General features: G+C 43.6%; 1 protein-coding gene across 1 annotated transcript; it reads right to left on the bottom strand.

Moving 5' to 3' along the window:
• Positions 1 to 44: 44 nt before the first annotated feature.
• jam2a (junctional adhesion molecule 2a) lies at positions 45 to 17469 on the bottom strand. Its single transcript, XM_055908205.1, has 10 exons — positions 17140 to 17469; positions 11901 to 12077; positions 11462 to 11611; positions 11123 to 11310; positions 4889 to 4991; positions 3112 to 3219; positions 2968 to 2980; positions 2355 to 2426; positions 1973 to 2006; positions 45 to 1696 (listed from the first exon to the last, which is right to left on the bottom strand). Exons 1-10 carry the CDS (start codon positions 17186 to 17188, stop codon positions 1658 to 1660), a joined length of 933 nt encoding a protein of 310 aa, XP_055764180.1. The 5' UTR covers positions 17189 to 17469; the 3' UTR covers positions 45 to 1657.
• Between the last annotated feature and the right edge of the window lie 2056 nt (positions 17470 to 19525).

Here is a 19525-nt window from a genome sequence, read left to right as displayed (position 1 = left end):
GCGGCTGTGGGAGAAGACCACATGGTGAGAAATGATTGAACAAGTCTGATAGAAAATCTTTAATGCTCAATAAACATCTTACAAAGAATAAACTTACAGCAACCCCTTCATCCATAGCCTAAGAAACATACACTATTAGACAAAAATGCAGTAGCACAATAATATTTTAGCTTAAACCAAACAAGAAAACACTTACAAAAGAGCCCCTAGATAGAATATAACAACTACTTTTGAAAGGCACTGGACAGAAAATGTAGGCATCTTCGGGTGAGCAGGGGTCTATCTCAAAGGTCTCAATTCAATGAGTATTGCGCGATTGAAATGTAAAGTTAATTTATGATTGAGCCAACATGTGCAGCGTTCAACGTGAAGGCAGTCTGCGAAAATAGGAACATCGCCTTTAAATTTCAATCATAGCACTGAACTTCGCCATTACGGATTGAATCGATCCCAAAGTGTCTCCTTTCCTTCACCTGCACTGTTCTGAAAGGAATATAATGGATGGCCAATATTCAAAATGGAGGAAGCAATCCATCAGACTATTGTGGTGATCTCTGGTGTTTTTCGGGATGTCTCCTGTTCAGACCAACACTGCTTTACTATTATTGGGGCTCGGTCCATACAAAAAACTATTTCTTCATCTTAAAACAGATGGACTTTGATGTGGATTTTTTTTTGTTTTGTTACCTGTATGCTAATTAGACTAACGGGGGGGCGAGGACATCGACTATGTAATTTTGGGTTCCCCGAGTGGCGCAGCATCTCAGTGCTGGAGGCATCTCTACAGACCCTGATTCGATTCCAGGCTGTATCACAACTGGCCGTGATTGGGAGTCCCATAGGGCGGCGCACAATTGGCCCTGCGTCGTTAGGGTTTGGCCAGGGTAGGCCATCATTGTAAATAAGAATTTGTTCTTAACTGACTTGCCTAGTTAAATAAAAATCCAAACCGACAGAATGAGATCTACGCGAGTACTGCCCTCAGAAGAAAATGGATTGGTCAGTTAAGAACAAATTCTTATTTATAATGACGACCAAACCCAGACGACGCTGGGCCAATTGAGCGCCGCCCTATGGGACTCCCAATCACGGCCGGATGTGTTACAGCCTGGATTCGAACCAGTGACTGTCATGACACCTCTTGCACTGAGATGCTGCGCCACTCAGGAGGCCTAATGTGATGGCTACCTTGTGTCCACAACTTTCCCTTAAGTTCACATCAATGCTTAGCCATCAGAAAATATGTACAGTATATTACACTCAGATGCCATGTTCAAGTCTTTGGTATAAAATAAGATTTAGGTAGTTCATGTTTTGGCCAGTTGAGGGGGAAGTGAGCATGTGTGGGACGTAATTCCATGGGTCCACCACAAGATGGTAATGGGCTGTAGTTTAACAACTTGGCCACCAGAGGGGAGTAGAGTACCATGTGACTAATATTATAGGCTTGCATTGAGGGCCAAGGGACAGCAAAACAGAAGGAATAAATGGCCTCTATGCAGAGTTGTCTGTCCCTCCTTGCTATCCATCCACAAGGGTGAGGAGAGCAGGGTTGGTCAGTCCCCAAAACATAATTAACTATTCATTTGGGTCGAATAAAACTCCTCCAGTGTTGTCATGATGTTGGTATGTGTCTTCCAGGGGGATGTCGAGGTCCTCACAGCATGAAGGACTGGGTGTGTTTGAAGTCCGCAGGCTGAGCGAGAGAGAACAGTAGCATATTTTCTTTCGGTCAGAACTACTGCAATTCAGATCTTTTTCTCCATTATTAGTAACCATTTGGAGAATTTTACTTACTACTACTGCCAAGAGAATTCTACTAGAAATGATCATATTGTCTTTTAATATGGTTATAAAATGTTATCTAGAAAATGTCACATTGTAAGGGGTAATGCTCAAGTCAACATTTCCTGTGAACATAATACCCATCCATGAATACATCAACAGAGAAAACCTGAGGAAAAACACTCACATCTTGGGGTGGAGGGTTGTAGTTGGCATTAGTCCTGGAAGACAGAGGCATTTATAAAGACAATAGATTGTTTGACACAGTGGAGGGAGCGAGAGGGAGGGAGTTTCCTAAATGTGATGCAGCTGTGGTCTCAGTAAAAACATTGGCATCTATCAAAGAACACCACTACATCAAACACAGCACAGGACACGGTCCTATGGAGCAGAAGGGGCAACTTTTTCTGTAAAGGACTCCTAGGCACACACGTCGTTCACGTGCAAGCGCACACAAACGGTATGTGCTTCTATGTAAAGTCCTGTTCATTGTCAATTGTTCAATTGTCAATTGTTCAATTGTCTAATTTTAAATCTATTACTCAAGTCTGTCTGTGGGTCAGACTCACTTGTCTTTTGTTCTATGGAGGTCCTGGCTGCTGATGTGGGCCACACCATGACACTGAGGGATCCAAAAGGACCTGGGGGGGTTCAAAGTTGAGTGAGGAGGTTCACACACCATGCTCAGGGTTACTAACAACACGACCACACGGAGGGGGTAAGCGAATCACAATTCAGCCGGGAGGGGAGTTTATTAGCAGTCAGGGTTCACTTGAAAAAGAGATGTCAATCCCAATGTGACTTCCCTAGATAAACAATGACTCATAAGAGTTATTATTTGTAATTCATTAAAAATAATCATGATAATATTCCTAGTCATCTAACTGGCCTAATCTATAGTCAGTTAGTCAAAATAACAAACCTAGTTTTTCTAACTGGGTCATAAAACACCTGTTCGTGTCTCTCTCTCTGTGAGAAGAGACAGGCTTGCACTGCTGGGCTCAATCACACCAGTCACTCTCTACTGAACTTACTCAGCACATTAAAACGCACACACCTCTATTCGTCAGTGGTAGTTACACAGCAATGCAGATGTGTTCAGTGTCAGGGTGTCTTCACTGTATTTTACTAATTGTATAATTATTAATTGTAGAATTAATAATTCAAGGACACAACTCTTACCTTCCTCTGTGTTCTGGAGATGAACAGAAATGAAGAGGAGAGTGGAGACAGAAAGTAAGAGGAAGTGAGTGCAAATCATATTTTCTAACAGAGAGTCAAACATATTTTATGTCCATGGACAGACAGAGGGACAGACAGACTCACTGCTGAAGTAGCCGTTACGGTGTGCATAGTACCCCCCGAAGCCACAAATGGCGATGACCAGACAGATGACCACGACCGCAGCAACGACCCCTGCCATGTTTACATCCTCTGAAAGAGAGAGTGGAGAGAGTGAGAGAGTCACGCTAGTTGGTGACAAAACTGAGGACACCTCAAGTAACATTTCTCTACACGCAGATGACATTCTCCTCTATATAACCAACCCTCAAGCCAGTATCGGAGATATCTTGGATCTGATTCCTTTGTTTTGTACCTTCTCTGGCTACAGAATCAATTGGAATAAGTGAATGAATGCCTGTTTGAGTGCAGGACCCTTCTTGGTTAAAACATCTCCCATTTAAGATTTCCTCAGAAAAATGAACCTACCTGGCGATTGAAATTACAAAACTGTACTCTTCCCTACTTAAAGCTAAAAACCCTGCCACGTTTTGGCTCGATGACGCACCTGTGTCATACTTTTGGCTTGACATGGAGCATGAGGATTGCTACCCCTACTCCATTGGTGCGGTGATGATGTCCCTTATCCGCCTTGGGAAATCACTTTATAGACACAAACCCATTGCACATAGCACAATCTGTATTTGGAAGCAAGTTAAGGTGCTCTTTGACCTCAGACCAGTGTCATTCCTGCTCCCGATAGTGAGGAATCCTTCCTTTGCCCCTTCCAACTTAGACAATCCTTTTGATTGCTGGGGAAAAGTTGGGATCCATGCCATAAAGGATCTGTACCTAGTGGGGGCCTTTGCCTCCTTTGAACAAGTGAGAGAAAAGTATGACCTTAAGAATAACTTTTTAAGATATTTGTGGAACAGTGTTGATTCTGTCCCTCTCCTCGCCCCAACCTGGGTTCGAACCAGGGACCCTCTGAACACATCGACAAGTCACCCTTGATGCATCGTTACCTATCACTCCACAAAAGCCACGGCTCGGTTATCCTTCTGGGGGTTATTCAACGGCTTTTATTTCTTTCATTACTGTTTTTGTTGTATCCATTTGTTCTAATGTTTTCTTGGCTTAGAAGACCAATTGTACAGTTGTATGCCTATATACCTACACTTCACAACTGAATGTAATTTATTTTGTGTAACAGACATATACAACAGAATGTACAACGTGGACCCAAAGGATATCACTTGAAAGTATTCATTAAAACGCTTGTTTCCAAAGTGGTCCCCGGTGGTAAAAACAATAACACATTTAATCATTAAAAAAGACAAGACAAAATGACAAACAACCATAGATACATTCATTTATATTGACGTCCTAAAAAGTGGCACTAATCACTGCAACTTTCCCTAACCTTAAAAATCAACCATGTTCATTTCACATTAAAACAATCTATTCATTGCACATCATACCTATCATTCAAATAAATACACCGGTGCAGCAGCAGTAGGGAGCACAAGGGGCAGTGGAGTGGTTTCTCCTACTTAGACAACCTTATCCAAATGAAAACCTTTCCCTGCTTTTTGAAGCTATTTCTACTTCTTCTTTGCTTGATCTCAAGGGGGAGGCTATTCCACAGACAAATGCCTGTATAGAAAAAGGTGCTCCTCGCAGTACTGTTTACTCTTGGGATTTTACAAGACATAACACCAGCTCTGATATTGTAACTGTGTTGGTTATAGACCATATCAATGTGGTATGAAGCACGCGAGTCACGCTAGTTTGTGGAAAGACAAAACTACACTAATATGAACCACAATCATTCTTATAATTACACACCCACACACACGTGCATGCATGCACGCACACTCACCTATCTTCATGTGTTTAGCCTCGCACATCTTGGGCGGCCCTACTTTGTTTGATGCCAGACAGCTGTACTGTCCCGTGTCGCCTCTCGCCACAGTCTTAAACTCCTGCCAGAGGAGAGGAAAAGAGACAGATGGAGGGCTCAACAGAAAGAAAAAGCGAGAGGAAGATGATATGATGCACAGAAACTGTACAGTTAAAAAAAAAATTGGTCTAGAGTATACCAGTGTGCTTCCGAACTAAGGCTCTATTTGGGTTGATGTCTGACCAAAGGGAAGTGACTTATATCAGCATATTGGTTGTCGCACTCGCGCTGGCAATACACTGGATCACTGCTACTCTAACTTCCGCGATGCATACAAGGCTCTCCGCCCTCCTTTCGGCAAATCTGACCACGACTCCATTTTGCTCCTCCCTTCCAATAGGCAGAAACTCAAACAGGATGTACCCGTGACAAGGACTATTCAACGCTTGTCTGACCAATCGAATCCACGCTTCAAGATTGTTTTGATCACGCTGACTGGGACATGTAGCCTCAGAGAATAATATCGATTTATATGCTTCTACACCTGCATTGCTTGCTGTTTGGGGTTTTAGGCTGGGTTTCTGTACAGCACTTCGAGATATTAGCTGATTTACGAAGGGCTATATAAAATAAACTTGATTTGATTTGATATATGCTGATTCGGTGAGTGAGTTTGTCAGAAAGTGATAGGAGATGTTGTACCCACTGTGACTATTAAAACCTACCCTAACCAGAAACCGTGGATAAACTGAATGAGCAAAACACCTCATTAAACCATGGAAACCCCAGACTGGGAATATGGTTGAATACAAACAGTGTAGTTATTCCCTCTGAAAGGCAATCAAACAAGCATAATGTCAGTATAGAGACAAAGTAGAGTTGCAATTCAACGGCTCAGACACGAGATGTATGTGGCAGGGTCTACAGACAATCACAGACTACAAAAAGAAAACCAGACACCGACATCTTGCTTCCAGACAAACTAAACACCTTCTTTGCCCGCTTTGAGGGTAATACCAAGAACTGTGGGCTCTCAAGGACTGTGGGCTCTCCTCCGTGGCCGACGTGATAAGACATTTAAACGTGTTAACCCTCGCAAGGCTGACAGCCCAGACGGCATCCCTACCCTCGTCCTCAGAGCATACGCAGACCAGCTGGCTGGTGTGTTTATGGACATATTCAATCTCTCCCTATCCCAGTCTGTTGTCCCCACATGCTTCAAGATGGCCACCATTGTTCCAGTACCCAAGAAGGCAACGGTAACTGAGCTAAATGACTATCGCCCCAGAACACCCACTTCTGTCATCATGAAGCGCTTTGAGAGACTAGTCAAGGATTATTTCATATCACCTCCACCTTACCTGTCACCCTCGACCCACTTCAATTTGCATACCGCCCCAATAGGTCCACAGACGATGCAATCGCCATCACACTGCAGACTGCCCTATCCCATCTGGACAAGAGGAATACCTATGTAAGAATGCTGTTCATTGACTACAGCTCAGCATTCAACACCATAGTACCCTCCATGCTCATCATTAAGCTTGAGGCCCTGGGTCTCAACCCCACCCTGTGCAATTGGGTCCTGGACTTCCTGACGGGCCGCCCCTAGGTGGTGAAGATAGGAAACAACATCTCCACTTCGCTGATCCTCAACACTGGGGCCCCACAAGGGTGCGTGCTCAGCCCCCTCCTGTACTCCCTGTTCACCCATGACTTCATGGCTATGCACGCCTCCAACATCAAGTTTGCAGACGACGCAACAGTAGTAGGCTTGATCACCAACAACGACGAGACAGCCTATAGGGAGGAGGTGAGGGCACTCGGAGTGTGGTGTCAGGAAAACAACCTCTCACTCAACATCAACAAAACAATGGAGATGATTGTGGACTTCAGGAAACAGCAGAGGGCGCATCCCCCGATCCACATCGACGGGACAGCAGTGGAGAAGGTGGAAACGTTTAAGTTCCTTGTCGTACACATCACGGACAAACTGAAATGGTCCACCCACACAGACAGTGTGGTGAAGAAGGCGCAACAGCGTCTCTTCAACCTCAGGAGGCTGAAGAAATTCAGCTTGTCACCTAAATCCCTCACAATTTTTTACAGATGCACAATTGAGAGCATCCTGTCGGGCTGTATCACCAAGTGGTACAGCAACTGCACCGCCCACAACCGCAGGGCTCTCCAGAGGGTGGTGCGGTCTGCGTAACGCATCACCGGGGGCAAACTACCTGCCCTCCAGGACACCTACAGCACCTGATGTCACAGGAAGGCCAAAAAGATCATCAAGGACAACAACCACCCGAGCCACTGCCTGTTCACCCTGCTACGATCCAGAAGGTGAGGTCAGTACAGGTGCATCTGGGACCGAGAGACTGAAAAATAGCTTCTATCTCAAGGCCATCAGACTGTTAAACAGCCATCACTAACACAGAGAGGCTGCTGCCTTCATACAGACTTGAAATCATTGGCCACTTTAATAAATGTATCACTAGTCACTTTAATATTGCCACTTTAATAACGTTTACATATCTTGCATTACTCATCCCAAATGTATATACTGTATTTTATACCATCTATTGCATCTTGCCTATGCCGCTTGGTCATTGCTCATCCATATATTTATATGTATATATTCTTATTCCATCCCTTTACTTAGATTTGTGTATATTAGGTAGTTGTTGTGGAATTTTTAGATTACTTGTTAGATATTGCTGCACTGTCGGAACTAGAAGCACAAGCATTTTGCTACACTCGCAATAACATCTGCTAACCATGTGTATGTGACCAATACAATTTGATTTCTGAGGTAGCCACTGTTGGTCTGAACTGTAGCTAAGGTTTCAGTGACCTACTGAGGTTTGTATTATCATATACTGTGCTAGTGGTTGATTATACTTTCATGTATTGGAGTCTGTAATGGAGGCCTGCTATATCGGATGCATAACTTACAGTGTACAGAACGTGAGGCGCTCCTATTAATCTCAATGAAATTTGGGCGTAAGTGAGCTGTAGGGGTTATACTTTGGTTATACAAAGTTATACTTTGGTTCTATTTTCAAGATTTTTTTTCCCGCAGCTCACAATAGGATAAAGAACCTTGCACATTGCTCTCGCTGGCCAAAAATTACACTTCCAGTGTAGTAGGTAAAAAAAGATATACTATTTTCTCAATGCCCTAGTGTGGCTCCTATGTAACACACAGTTAGTGGTTGTGGCTGGGCCCTCGTTCTGTCAAATTCAAATTGCTTTACTGGCACATACAGTGCATTCGGAAAGTATTCAGACCCCTTGACTTTTTCAAAATGTTGTTTTACATTACAGCCTTATTCTAAAATGGATTAACACCTCTTAAGGATCCGCCCCTTTTTTAAATTTTTTCCTAAAATGACATACCCAAATCGAGCTGCCTGGAGCTCAGGACCTGAAGCAAGGATATGCATATTCTTGATACCATTTGAAAGGAAACACTTTGAAATTTGTGGAAATGTGAAATTAATGTAGGAGAATATAACACATTAGATTTGGTAAGAGATAACAAAGAAAAAAACATGCTTTTTTTTGTATTTTTTTTGTACCGTCATCTTTGAAATGCAAGAGAAAGGCCATAATTCCAGCCCAGGCACAATTTAGATTTTGCAGTGTATGTGCAAAGTTTTAGACTGATCCAGTGAAACATTGCATTTCTGTTCAAAATATTTTATCAAGACTGCCCAAATGTGCCTAATTGGTTTATTAAATTGTTTTTTTTTCTCCTCATCAATCTACACACAATACCCCATAATGACAAAGCAAAAACAGCTTTTTAGAAATGTTTTGGGCGTAAGTTATAAAATGTAAAAAACTGAAATATCACATTTAAAGTATTCAGACCATTTACTCAGTACTTTGTTGAAGCTCCTTTGGCAGTGATTATAGCTTTGAGTCTTCTTGGGATGTCACTACACGCTTGGTACAACTGGGGAGTTTCTCCAATTCTTCTCTGACAGATCCTCGAAAGATTCTGTCAGGATGATGATTGGGGACTACAGGAAAAGGAGGACCAAGCACACCCCCATTCTCATCGACGGGGCAGTAGTGGAGCAGGTTGAGAGCTTCAAGTTCCTTGGGGTCCTCATGACCAACAAACTATCATGATCCAAACACACCAAGACAGTCGTGAAGAGGGCACGACAAAGTCTATTCCTCCTCAGGAGACTGAAAAGATTTGTCATGGGTCCTCAGATCCTCAAAAGGTTTTACAGCTGCACCATCGAGATCATCCTGACTGGATGCATCACTGGCCTGGCATGGCAACTGCTCGGCCTCCGACCGCAAGGCACAACAGAGGGTAGTGCGTACGGTCCAGTACATCACTGGGGCCAAGCTTCCTGCCATCCAGGACCTTTATACCAGGCGATGTCAGAGGAAGGCCCTAAAAATTGTCAATGACTCCAACCACCCTAGTCATAGACACGGCAAGCGGTACTGGAGTGCCAAGTCTAGGTCCAAAAGGCTTCTTAACAGCTTCTACCCCCAAGTTATAAGACTCCTGAACAGCTAATCAAATGGCTACCCAGACTATTTGCATTGCCCCCCCTCTTTTACACTGATGCTACTCTCTGTTTATTGCTATGCTTAGTCACTTTAATTCTACCTACATGTACATATTACCTGAATTACCTCGACTAACCGGTGGACCCACACATTGACTCTGTACTGGTACGGCCTGTATATAGCCTCGCCATTGTTATTTTACTGCTGCTTTTTAATTACTTGATACTTTAATTTTTTACTTAAAACTGCACTGTTGGTTAAGGGTTTATAAGTAAGCATTTCACTGTAAGGTCTACACCTGTTGTTGTTGGTGCATGTGACGAATACAATTTGACTTGATTTGGATGGGGAGCGTCACTGCACAGCTATTTTTCAGGTCTCTCCAGAGATGTTCGATCGGGTTAAAGTCCGGGCTCTGACTTGACCACTCAAGAACATTCAGAGACTTGTCCCGAAGCCACTCCTGCGTTGTCTTGGCCGTGTGCTTAGGGTCGTTGTCCTGTTGGAAGGTGAACCTTCACCCCAGTCTGAGGTCCTGAGCGCTCTGGAGCAGGTTTTCATCAACAATCTCTCTGTACTTTGCTCCGTTTATCTTTCCTTGATCCTGACTAGTCTCCCAGTCCCTGCCGCTGAAAAACATCCCCACAGCATGATGCTGCCACCACCATGCCTCACCGTAGCAATGGTGTCAGGTTTCCTTGAGATGTGTTGCTTGACATTCAGGCCAAAGAGTTCAATCTTGGTTTCATCAGACCAGAGGATCTTGTTTCTCATGGTCTGAGAGTCTTTAGGTGCCTTTTGGCAAACTCCAAGTGGGCTATCGTGCCTTTTACTGAGAATTGTCTTCCGTCTGGCCACTCGACCATAAAGGCCTGATTGGTGGAGTGCTGCAGAGATGGTTGTCTTTCTGAAAGGTTCTCCCATCTCCATAGAAGAACTCTGGAGCTCTGTCAGAGTGACCATCGGGTTCTTGGTCACCTCCCTGACCAAAGCCCTTCTCCCCCGATTGCTCAGTTTGGCCAGGCGGCCAGCTCTAGGAAATGTCTTGGTGGTTCCAAACTTCTTCCATTTAAGAATGATGTAGGCCACTGTGTTCTTCGGGACCCTCAATGCTGCAGAATTATTTTGGTACCCTTCCCCAGGTCTGTGGCTTGACACAATCCTGTCTCAGAGCTCTATAGACAATTCCTTCGACCCCAAGGCTTGGTTTTTGCTCTGACATGCACTGCCCACTGTGGGACCTTATATGGACAGGTGTGTGCCTTTCCAAATCATGTCCAATCAATTGAATTTACCACGGGTGGACTCCAATCAAGTTGCAGAAACATCTCAAGGATGATCAATGGAAACAGCATGCACCTGAGCTCAATTTCGAGTCTCATAGCAAAGGGTCTAAATACTTATGTAAATAAGGTATTTCTGTTTCTTATTTGTAATACATCTGCAAACATTTCCAAAAGCCTGTTTTCGCTTTGTCATTATTGGTTATTGTGTGTAGATGGATGAGGATTAAAAAAAATAAACTTTTTTTTTTTAAACTAAGGCTGTAACGTAACTAAATGTGGAAAAAGGGAAGGGGTCTGAATACTTTCCGAATGCACCGTACATTGAGTAGACCGTGTCAAAGCATCAATGGTACGACGGTATGTACACTGTTCTTAAGAAGTATCTCACCAGTATGCCCGTGACTGGGTTGAGGTGGTAGGTGGCGTTGGCCATGCGGGAGGGGGTCAGCGGCTTGTCATCTTTGTACCAGGAGTAGGTTGCTGGGGGAATGCTCTGCTGGTCCCTACAGCGCAGCTGCACCACAGAGCCCGTCAACGCCGAGCTGGGGATCTCACAGGATGGGGTGTGGGGGGGCACTGTGAGGAGGGGTACAGCCACAATGTCAGCTGGGTTAAGGGGGTGCACAAACAGCACAAACAGCATGTCTGAGACAACACACAGACACACTCAGAACACTCAAGTCAGGCAGACAGACCGTCTCAGTCTGCCAGACGATGTGGTACACACCCAAGACTTCGAGGGTGATGTTAGTCTCCCCCAGGGTGATGGTGTCGTGAGGGGCAGTGATCTCACAGCGGTATTCGCCCGCGTCTTTCTGGGTCACCCTCTGTAGGGTCACCGTTGCCCCCTTGATCCTTGCACGCCCCGCAAAGGCTCCTGGGAGAGTGGAAACCGGTCAACACAGAGAAGAGGGGGGTTGTGGAGATGTGGTTTCTTAACGACAAATGTTCTACTTAAACTAACACCAACCATCTGGTAACTTCTCATACAAATGTCTTTGTAATGTTCATCACATTCTGCTTCATGTTGATGAAGCTCTTAAAATGAATTTCCCTCGTGTGAGGAGGGTAAATGAAATGTGAGAGTCTGAAGATGGGCTCTGGACAGGGGTTAAAAGAGACAGAAAGAGAGCGATGGAAGACAATGTGCCAGGACAGCCAATCACCTCTGAAGTGTCCCTCATAGTAAACAAATGATACATCTGTTCCTTTCTTCTTCCACTCGATTCGAGGATTCTGTTCCTTCTCTGTCCGAAAATCACAGCTCAGAACCGCATCAGAGTTCTCATGGACCTCCACCTTGGGCGTGGTTGTTGACACGGTAACAGGGACAACGGGGAGGCCTGAGGGATGGAGAGAGAGAGAGAGGTGCCACATATGGGGTAGGGGGAAAGGGTTGTAAGATGGAGGACGAGTTATGAACACGTTAACGCAGTTATAAATCAGCTATAAAGAAATTATAATCAGTTATGAACTAGTTTATAATCTGTTATAAACCAGTTATATTCAGTTATGATGAACCAGTTGTAAATGTTGTATGAACTAATTATATCTGTTATGAACCAGTTTTTCCTCTGGACCAGATTGGCAGTGGAGCATGAAGACTCATGGCTGATTGTTTGGTTGGCTGTCTGTGTCTGTTTGGTTGGCTGGCTGCCTGTGTCTGTGTGTCGCTCCAGTTGAACATGTACGTCTTGACAGGAACAGGAAATAGGAGCATCCCTTTCTGTTGGTTGATTGGTGCAGGGGTCAGGATTATTGTTTTGTCATCCTGTTGCTGTCCACAGGTCGCCCGGGTAACGCCCATCCATTGAGGGAGGAGCGCGTGTTGAGTGTGTATGTGCATATGTATGTGTGTGTGGGGGAGATTAACCGGACCACAGTTTGGTACAATAACGTTATGTGCAACGCACACTGAATATTTGGGTCGTTCCATGAAAAGACTGCCTTTTGCGTCCCTTTTGACATTATAGGTAGAAATTGTGCACCAATATTGAATTTTAAAAGACTGTTACAGTAAATGAAGAGCCTTTTAAAATATACTTTACCACATGGAGAAAATCTGTTTTTTTCAGTGGTGGGAAAAGTACCCAATTGTCATACTTGAGTAAAAGCAACTTTAACAGAAAAGTAAAAGTAAAAGTGAAAGTCGTCCAGTAAAATACTATTTGAGTAAAAGTCTAAAAGTATTTGGATTTAAATATACTTAAGTATCAAAAGTAAAAGTAATTTCTAAAATATACTTAAGTATCAAAAGTAAAAGTATAAATCATTTCAAATTCCTTATATTAAGCAAACCAGGTGGCACAATTGAATTGTTTTATTTATTTATTCACGGATAGCCAGGGGCACACTCCAACACTCAGACATCATTTACAAAACAAGCATTTATATTTAGCGATTAATCAGATCAGAGGCAGTAGAGATGGCCAATGATGCTTTCTTGATAAGTGTATGAATTGGACCATTTGTCTGTCCTGCTAAGCATTCAAAATGTAACGAGTACTTTTGGTCGTCAGGGAAAATGTATGGAATAAAAAGTACATTATTTTCTTTGGGAATGTAGTGAAGTAAAAGTAGTCAAAAATATAAATAGTAAAGTACAGATACCCCCCAAACTACTTAAGTAGTACTTTTTACTTAAGTACTTTACACCACTGTTTTTTTTTATATGAATAAAGACTTGTCAAAATGCAGAATTTTGGCACTTTAGCATGTCCCTCTGTGCACCCTCTATGATTCTAGAAAGTTATTAACCCACTTAACCCCAACATTTCACCCTCATCGTAAAGCCCTAGTTATTTTGTTGCTTTGACAAAGTCCTTTTTGAAGATTATTATTTATTTCATTATCATCTGTCCCTCATTTCAAGATCAACCGTGTTACGTGAACTAAACTTTTTTTCAAAATAAACATTGAACATCTAGTGTAAAAGCAGGTGAGCTGGTTCTTACTGTTTTTGGCCATTTTCTGGTGTTTTGTGGTGGGAAACTGAGCGGGTCGAGCACAACACGTCAACTGTTACCCATAGATAGACAGGCTAGAAATGTTTTAACAATAAAACAAAAAAATGTGTGAAGCTTGCATTCAATTGCCACTTCCTGTTGCACACAACATGAGACAATGTCCTGTAAAACTGCGTGCTATCCTTTGGGTGCTGATAAAAACGTAATTCTATGTGACGTCGGAGCTCCAGACAGCACCACATTAGTCGCTGCTCAATTCCATCGTAAATCGTTAAGTTTAGTCGGCTAGCTTTACACAGACACTTATTTAACCCACCCAGACAAACACATTTATTTTGTGTTGTGTTTGTATAGGCCAACATCCATTTTTCCTTCCATTGTTTCAGTAAATACTGAGATGTATTCAGATAACACATTTATTCCCACACATGCTCAACTAGATAACTGTAATGACATCTGTATCACTGCATAACCTACTAATACTATATTCCGCTTATTTCATTAAATAATAACAATTGCTGGCCAGCAAAGCACAAGGCTATCTGTCATGGCCCAGTACTGGTAAACGTCACATCAAAAGACCTAAACCACCCCTGTCTACACCAGTGGTTCCCAACCTTTTCGGTCACTGTACCACCAACTGAATTTTGCTCTACCTAGAGTACAGTACACCTGAAGTACCCCTTCATGTGCATTTTACCAGTAAGCCCATGTTCATGAGTCTTATCAAGTACCCCCTTGGATAGGCCAAGTACCCCTGGTTGTAAAAAGTAAAACACTTTACTGAGGTCAACAACCAAATGAGTCATTCATTGTTAGCAGTTCGCTAGCTTCCTGTTTAGTTAACTTCTGTTTTTTGCACTACTTCCTGTGGTTCTATTAGTGGACCAGAAGGTGGGGTGGGGCAGAGGAAAGTTCCTAACCAATTCCCCTGGTCTCCTGCTTTCCCCCACTGAAGTGCAGGTGTGCGTCCCAAATGGTATCCCATTCCCTACATAGTGCCCTATGGGCCCTGTTCAAAAGTGGTACACTATATAGGGAATATAGACGCAAACCGGGTCTACGTGGAAGAATTGGGGGAAAGAATGGAGGCTAATGAGAGACAAAGGCATTGGAGAGGCACAGGAAGTGATACTGGATATACAGGTCCTCGCAGGGTGGAGGTGGCCATCTTAAATGGCCAGGACAGCAGAGCAAAAGTTCTGAAACAAAAACATAAACAACTTGCTCGCTGAAAAACAATGACGCAAACAATGAAGCATACTCAATTTCATTTCAATCTAGTCGATTCACAGGAAATAAACGTAAAAACGGAATGTGTGTCCCGTTGATTTTGAATTCTCGTTCTGAATCCTAGTTATGAGTATTTAGGCAATTAGGTCTACATAGGCCTACACATTATCAGTGGCAGAATGCTATCTCTCGTTTGATGTGCGTAAGTACAGTATGAATTCAAACTGCAGACTCATGTTGCCTATTTACGTTGTCCTTCAGATGTTTGAATACAGTAGGCGGTAAAAGTGCAGCCTTGTGTATTTTGTCCCTCCCTGCTTGCCGTCTGTGTTACTTTGTGAGTATGTGTAACACTGTTATCACTGCAGCTGTGTTGGGAGTGTGTGTGTGCCTCATCACTCCCTCTTTCTCTCTGAGGATGAGCATTGTCTCTCCCTGGCTGGATGGACAAAGACAGAAAGAGGGAGAGAGAGAGACAGAAGATAAGGGAGAGAGACAGACAGAGAATGAGATATGGAGGGAGATAGGAAGAAATAGATGGAGAGAATGAGAGATAACGAGAGAGTTTTATTTTATATTATCAGGATCCATTAATAGCATCCCTGGGTTGAAGAAACTGTTGTCATAGTGTCGGCTGTGGCCAGCCACCTTGAGGAGCGTCTCCTTGAGATAACATAGACGTGATAACAACCGTGACATGAGACCCACACTTTCTCCGTCTGCTGAGTGGTGACCTGTCCCTCTCTGAACCCTATGAGCTATTGCGCCTGGGACCTAACAGGGTTGGGGTCAATTAAAATTGAAGTCAGTCACCTCAGGAAGAAAACTAAAATTCCAATTCAAGAATTTAAAAAGGGGCATTTATTTTAAATGACTTTGCAATAAACGGAGAATGAGATGCTACTTCTATAAAAAAAAATGTATAAATGCAAATACTTCATAATTGAGTGACTTCAATTGGAATTGACCCCAAAACCGGACACAAACGCACACACCCAACTGGGTTCGAACACGGATCTCCTGCAACCCCCCCCCCCCCCCCCCCCCCCCCATTATCTATCATTATAAGCTACAACTGAACACTAAATCTGTGCTAGGAGCATTTTATATGTTAGGCAACTAAGAGGACATCCATTTCCAGACAGAGAGGGATCTAGAGAGACAAACAGGGAGAATGTGTGTGTGTCTTCCAAGGAGAACAAAGCCCCTCTGTATCCGTGTAACCCTGCACTGCTCTGTCAGGAACAGCTGTGCCAGTCAGGGTTGGTGGTGGGGGGCTTGTTTGCAAAATGTTGGCATCTCACTGACACCATGGAGTCATCCCAAATGACACCCTCTGTAGTGCACTACTTTCGAACAGAGCACTATGTGCCCTGATAAAAAAAGTAGTGCACTATAAAGGGAATATAGAGTGCCATTTGGGATGGACAAATATGGTGACCTGCTGATATCAAAGTTGGTGGTACCCGCCCTTGTGTTGCCCACATTCAGATTAGACTGGCATGTTTCCAACAAAAACTTGAGGCCACATTTGTGGTCCATATCTGTTTTCTGTAGTTGCATGTAGTCCAATATCATCGCAATAACACGCACACACAGTGAGGAAGGCTGTATACGAAAGACCGGGAACGTTGGAAACTTTAGTACAGGCCATAGTGGTTAGAGCGTTGGGCCAGTAACAGAAAGGTTGCTAGATCGAATCCCCGAGCTGACAAGGTAAAACAAACTGTCGTTCTGCCCCTGAACAAGTCAGTTAACCCACTGTTCCTAGACCGTCATTGTAAATAAGAATTTGTTCTTAACCAACTTGCCTAGTTAAATAAAGTTGAAATAAAATAACGAAGAGGATAAAGTAATAAGTGAAGTCAATTGTAACCGAAACAAGTGCTGGCCCCTTTTTTTAAATTTGTGCGTGAAGCACTAGATGCATCAACACAGTAACATCACAATAATAATGCTTTTTTGTTTAATGTATTGTGATTTATCAATATTTTCCTATCTAAAAGGGCTTTTTTTTTCTAAACACAAACAGCTGACATGGCATTACAAATACAAAAGCAATAGGGATGACGGTAATTTAATTATCAAGAATACCAACACAGATCAACCCAAACATGCATTACACACGTCCACAAGCACGCAAACAAACACACACACGAATTACTCATTATCATACGGAATAGCCTAAATGCAAACGTTTACTTACATTGTATCAGTAGAATGACAAGGGGCAAAAACAGTGACGCTTTCTCCATCCTGAACTCCTGCTGTTCAAAAAGTCTGACCTTCCTCGAAAGATGAGTTGCTCTTGAGCGACAACCTAATCCCGCATTTGTACACAACTCCAGTAATTCCAGAATCTCGTCCCTCTTTTGGGAAAGGATGTTTCAAAACTCAGTAGTATTTCCTGAGCAGTTAGGCAGCGCGCCGGCGGTTCGGAAGTCGCACTTTCGGGCTTTCTGTAAAATAATACACTAGCCGCAGGGCATACGGCTGCAGAGTGGCTGTCCACTCAGTCACTGTACGGTCTCTACTATTCCAATGTTGTGGTAGGGGGGGGGGGGGGGGGGGGGGGGGGGGTTTGGTGGGGCGAGGAAGCGAGTTGGTGGGAGACTCCTGGAGAAGGAATGCGGAGAGCGCAACGCTGTGTCCAAGACGCGTACTACACTTGTCCATCGTGCGCAACGCGCCAACAATGGCCAACTGCACTGATGACAGTTTTTTTTCTGTGAGTATGTGTCATCATAGTCTCAGCACTTAAATCCTATTTACCCTGGCATAACGCCATGCTATTTACTTTGAGACATTTTGATGAATTACCATAAAAGAGGACCACCACCAATGGTATAGGAAGCGACACCTGTTGCCAGGTGTGATTGTCGGAACAACAATGCAGTTAAGAAAACCAAAAAGTAAGAAATAAGAATAACAAATAATTAAAGAGCAGCAGTAAATAACAATAGTGGTGCTATATACAGGGGGTACCGGTACAGAGTCAATGTCAATGTGCGGGGGCACCGGTGTCGAGGTAATTGAGATAATATGTACATGTAGGTAGAGTTATTAAAGTGACTATACATAGATAATAACAGAGTAGCAGCGGGGTAGCAGAGGGGGGGGGGGGGGGGGGGGGGGGGGGCAATCCAAATAGTCTGGGTAGCCATTTGATTAGCTGTTCAGGAGTCTTATGGCTTGGGGGTAGAAGCTGCTTAGAAGCCTCTTGGACCTAGACTTAGCGCTCAGGTACTGCTTGCCGTGCGGTAGCAGAGAGAATAGTCTATGACTAGGGTGGCTGGAGTCTTTGACAATCCAAGCTATATTTTACAAAAGCATATAGGCCTATCCCATCGTTATCAAATACCAACCTGATAACGGATTACATAAACCAGGAAGAATCTACTTTTTGTGGACAATAACATTTAGGCTACATTTTGACGCATTTGTCTGGATAATATCCATGGAATATAGTAGTCTGGAATTCCAGGCACCAGTTCAAACATCTCAATTGGTGAGAGGTGGGAGGGGGACTGTAATTTGTCCTTGGGTGTGTCTCCCATACTGTTGCTGGGTGTCGGGGTGGGGCTGGCTGTTTGAGCGGGGGCGACAGCTGTGCAATGGGCAACCTCTCGATCTGTCTCACAGCACCGTGGATATTAAAAAATGTCCCATCACCATTGTTGAGACTCTAGACACGGAGCATCATAGATCAAGATGAATTATGCAGCATCACATTTATGCATATAGTGTTATATATTTTTTTTATACTACATCACAGCTTCAGTTTGAGGAATATACTGTAACTGTTGACATGTACTGTAGGCCTACAGTTACTGTATATGGTCACACTTTTCTTCGTCCCAAACGGAACCCTATTCCCTATATAGTGCACTACTTTTGACCAGAGCCCTATACACCCTGGCCAAAAGTAGTGCACTAAATAGGGAGCCATTTGGTAACTACACTGATCCGGTAATCTGTGACAGCTCCTGCTCACTTTTACACACACTCCTCAAACACCTGTCCCAAAGCGACATACACAACAGCTGCTCTGCCCCTGACGGTCGAGCAGCACACACCCGTCTTTGTGTGTTAGCAAACTGCTGACCACTACATACACTTTTGCACACATACCGTCAGCTGAGCAGTTAAAGGCCGCAGAGGGGTGTGTTAGTGTAAGGCTTTAACATGCTCGAGCGTGGCACGGACCGCAGCTTTCATTCCACACAAAAGACAGATGGCTGTATCACACAACACAGGTCGTCAATTCATTTGGGTTCAAATCCCCGGCAAGCATAAAAGAGTAAGGAAAAGTAAACTGTGCTGTTGTAACAGAGTAGGTTCTGTCCCTGTCCCTCACTGGGCACAAACCAGTTACATTCTGCACAACAAGACTTTGACTCCATATCAGCTATTATGTACAGATCTAGGATCAGCTTCCCCTCCCCAAAACCTAACCTTAACCATTAGTGGGGGAAATGCAAAACTGACCCAAGTTCAGCAACTTCACTCTACACCACATCAGCTACACTGTCATAAACCAATAACCCACTTAAATTTCAGCAAGCATTTAGTATACAGAGGAGAGGGGACGA

The sequence above is a fragment of the Salvelinus fontinalis genome, chromosome 41, assembly GCF_029448725.1.
Source record: "Salvelinus fontinalis isolate EN_2023a chromosome 41, ASM2944872v1, whole genome shotgun sequence".
NCBI lineage: Eukaryota > Metazoa > Chordata > Actinopteri > Salmoniformes > Salmonidae > Salvelinus > Salvelinus fontinalis.
This window is presented reverse-complemented; position numbering and strand designations above follow the sequence as displayed.

Coding starts and splice junctions, on each gene's coding strand:
- jam2a (XM_055908205.1), bottom strand. CDS start 17,188: ATGGAGAAAGCGTCACTGTTTTTGCCCCTTGTCATTCTACTGATACAA. Junction 11,612..11,900: donor CTATGAGGGACACTTCAGAG/GTGATTGGCTGT, acceptor CCACTCTCCCAG/GAGCCTTTGCGGGGCGTGCA. Junction 2,007..2,354: donor CTCCATAGAACAAAAGACAA/GTGAGTCTGACC, acceptor TCTGTCTTCCAG/GACTAATGCCAACTACAACC.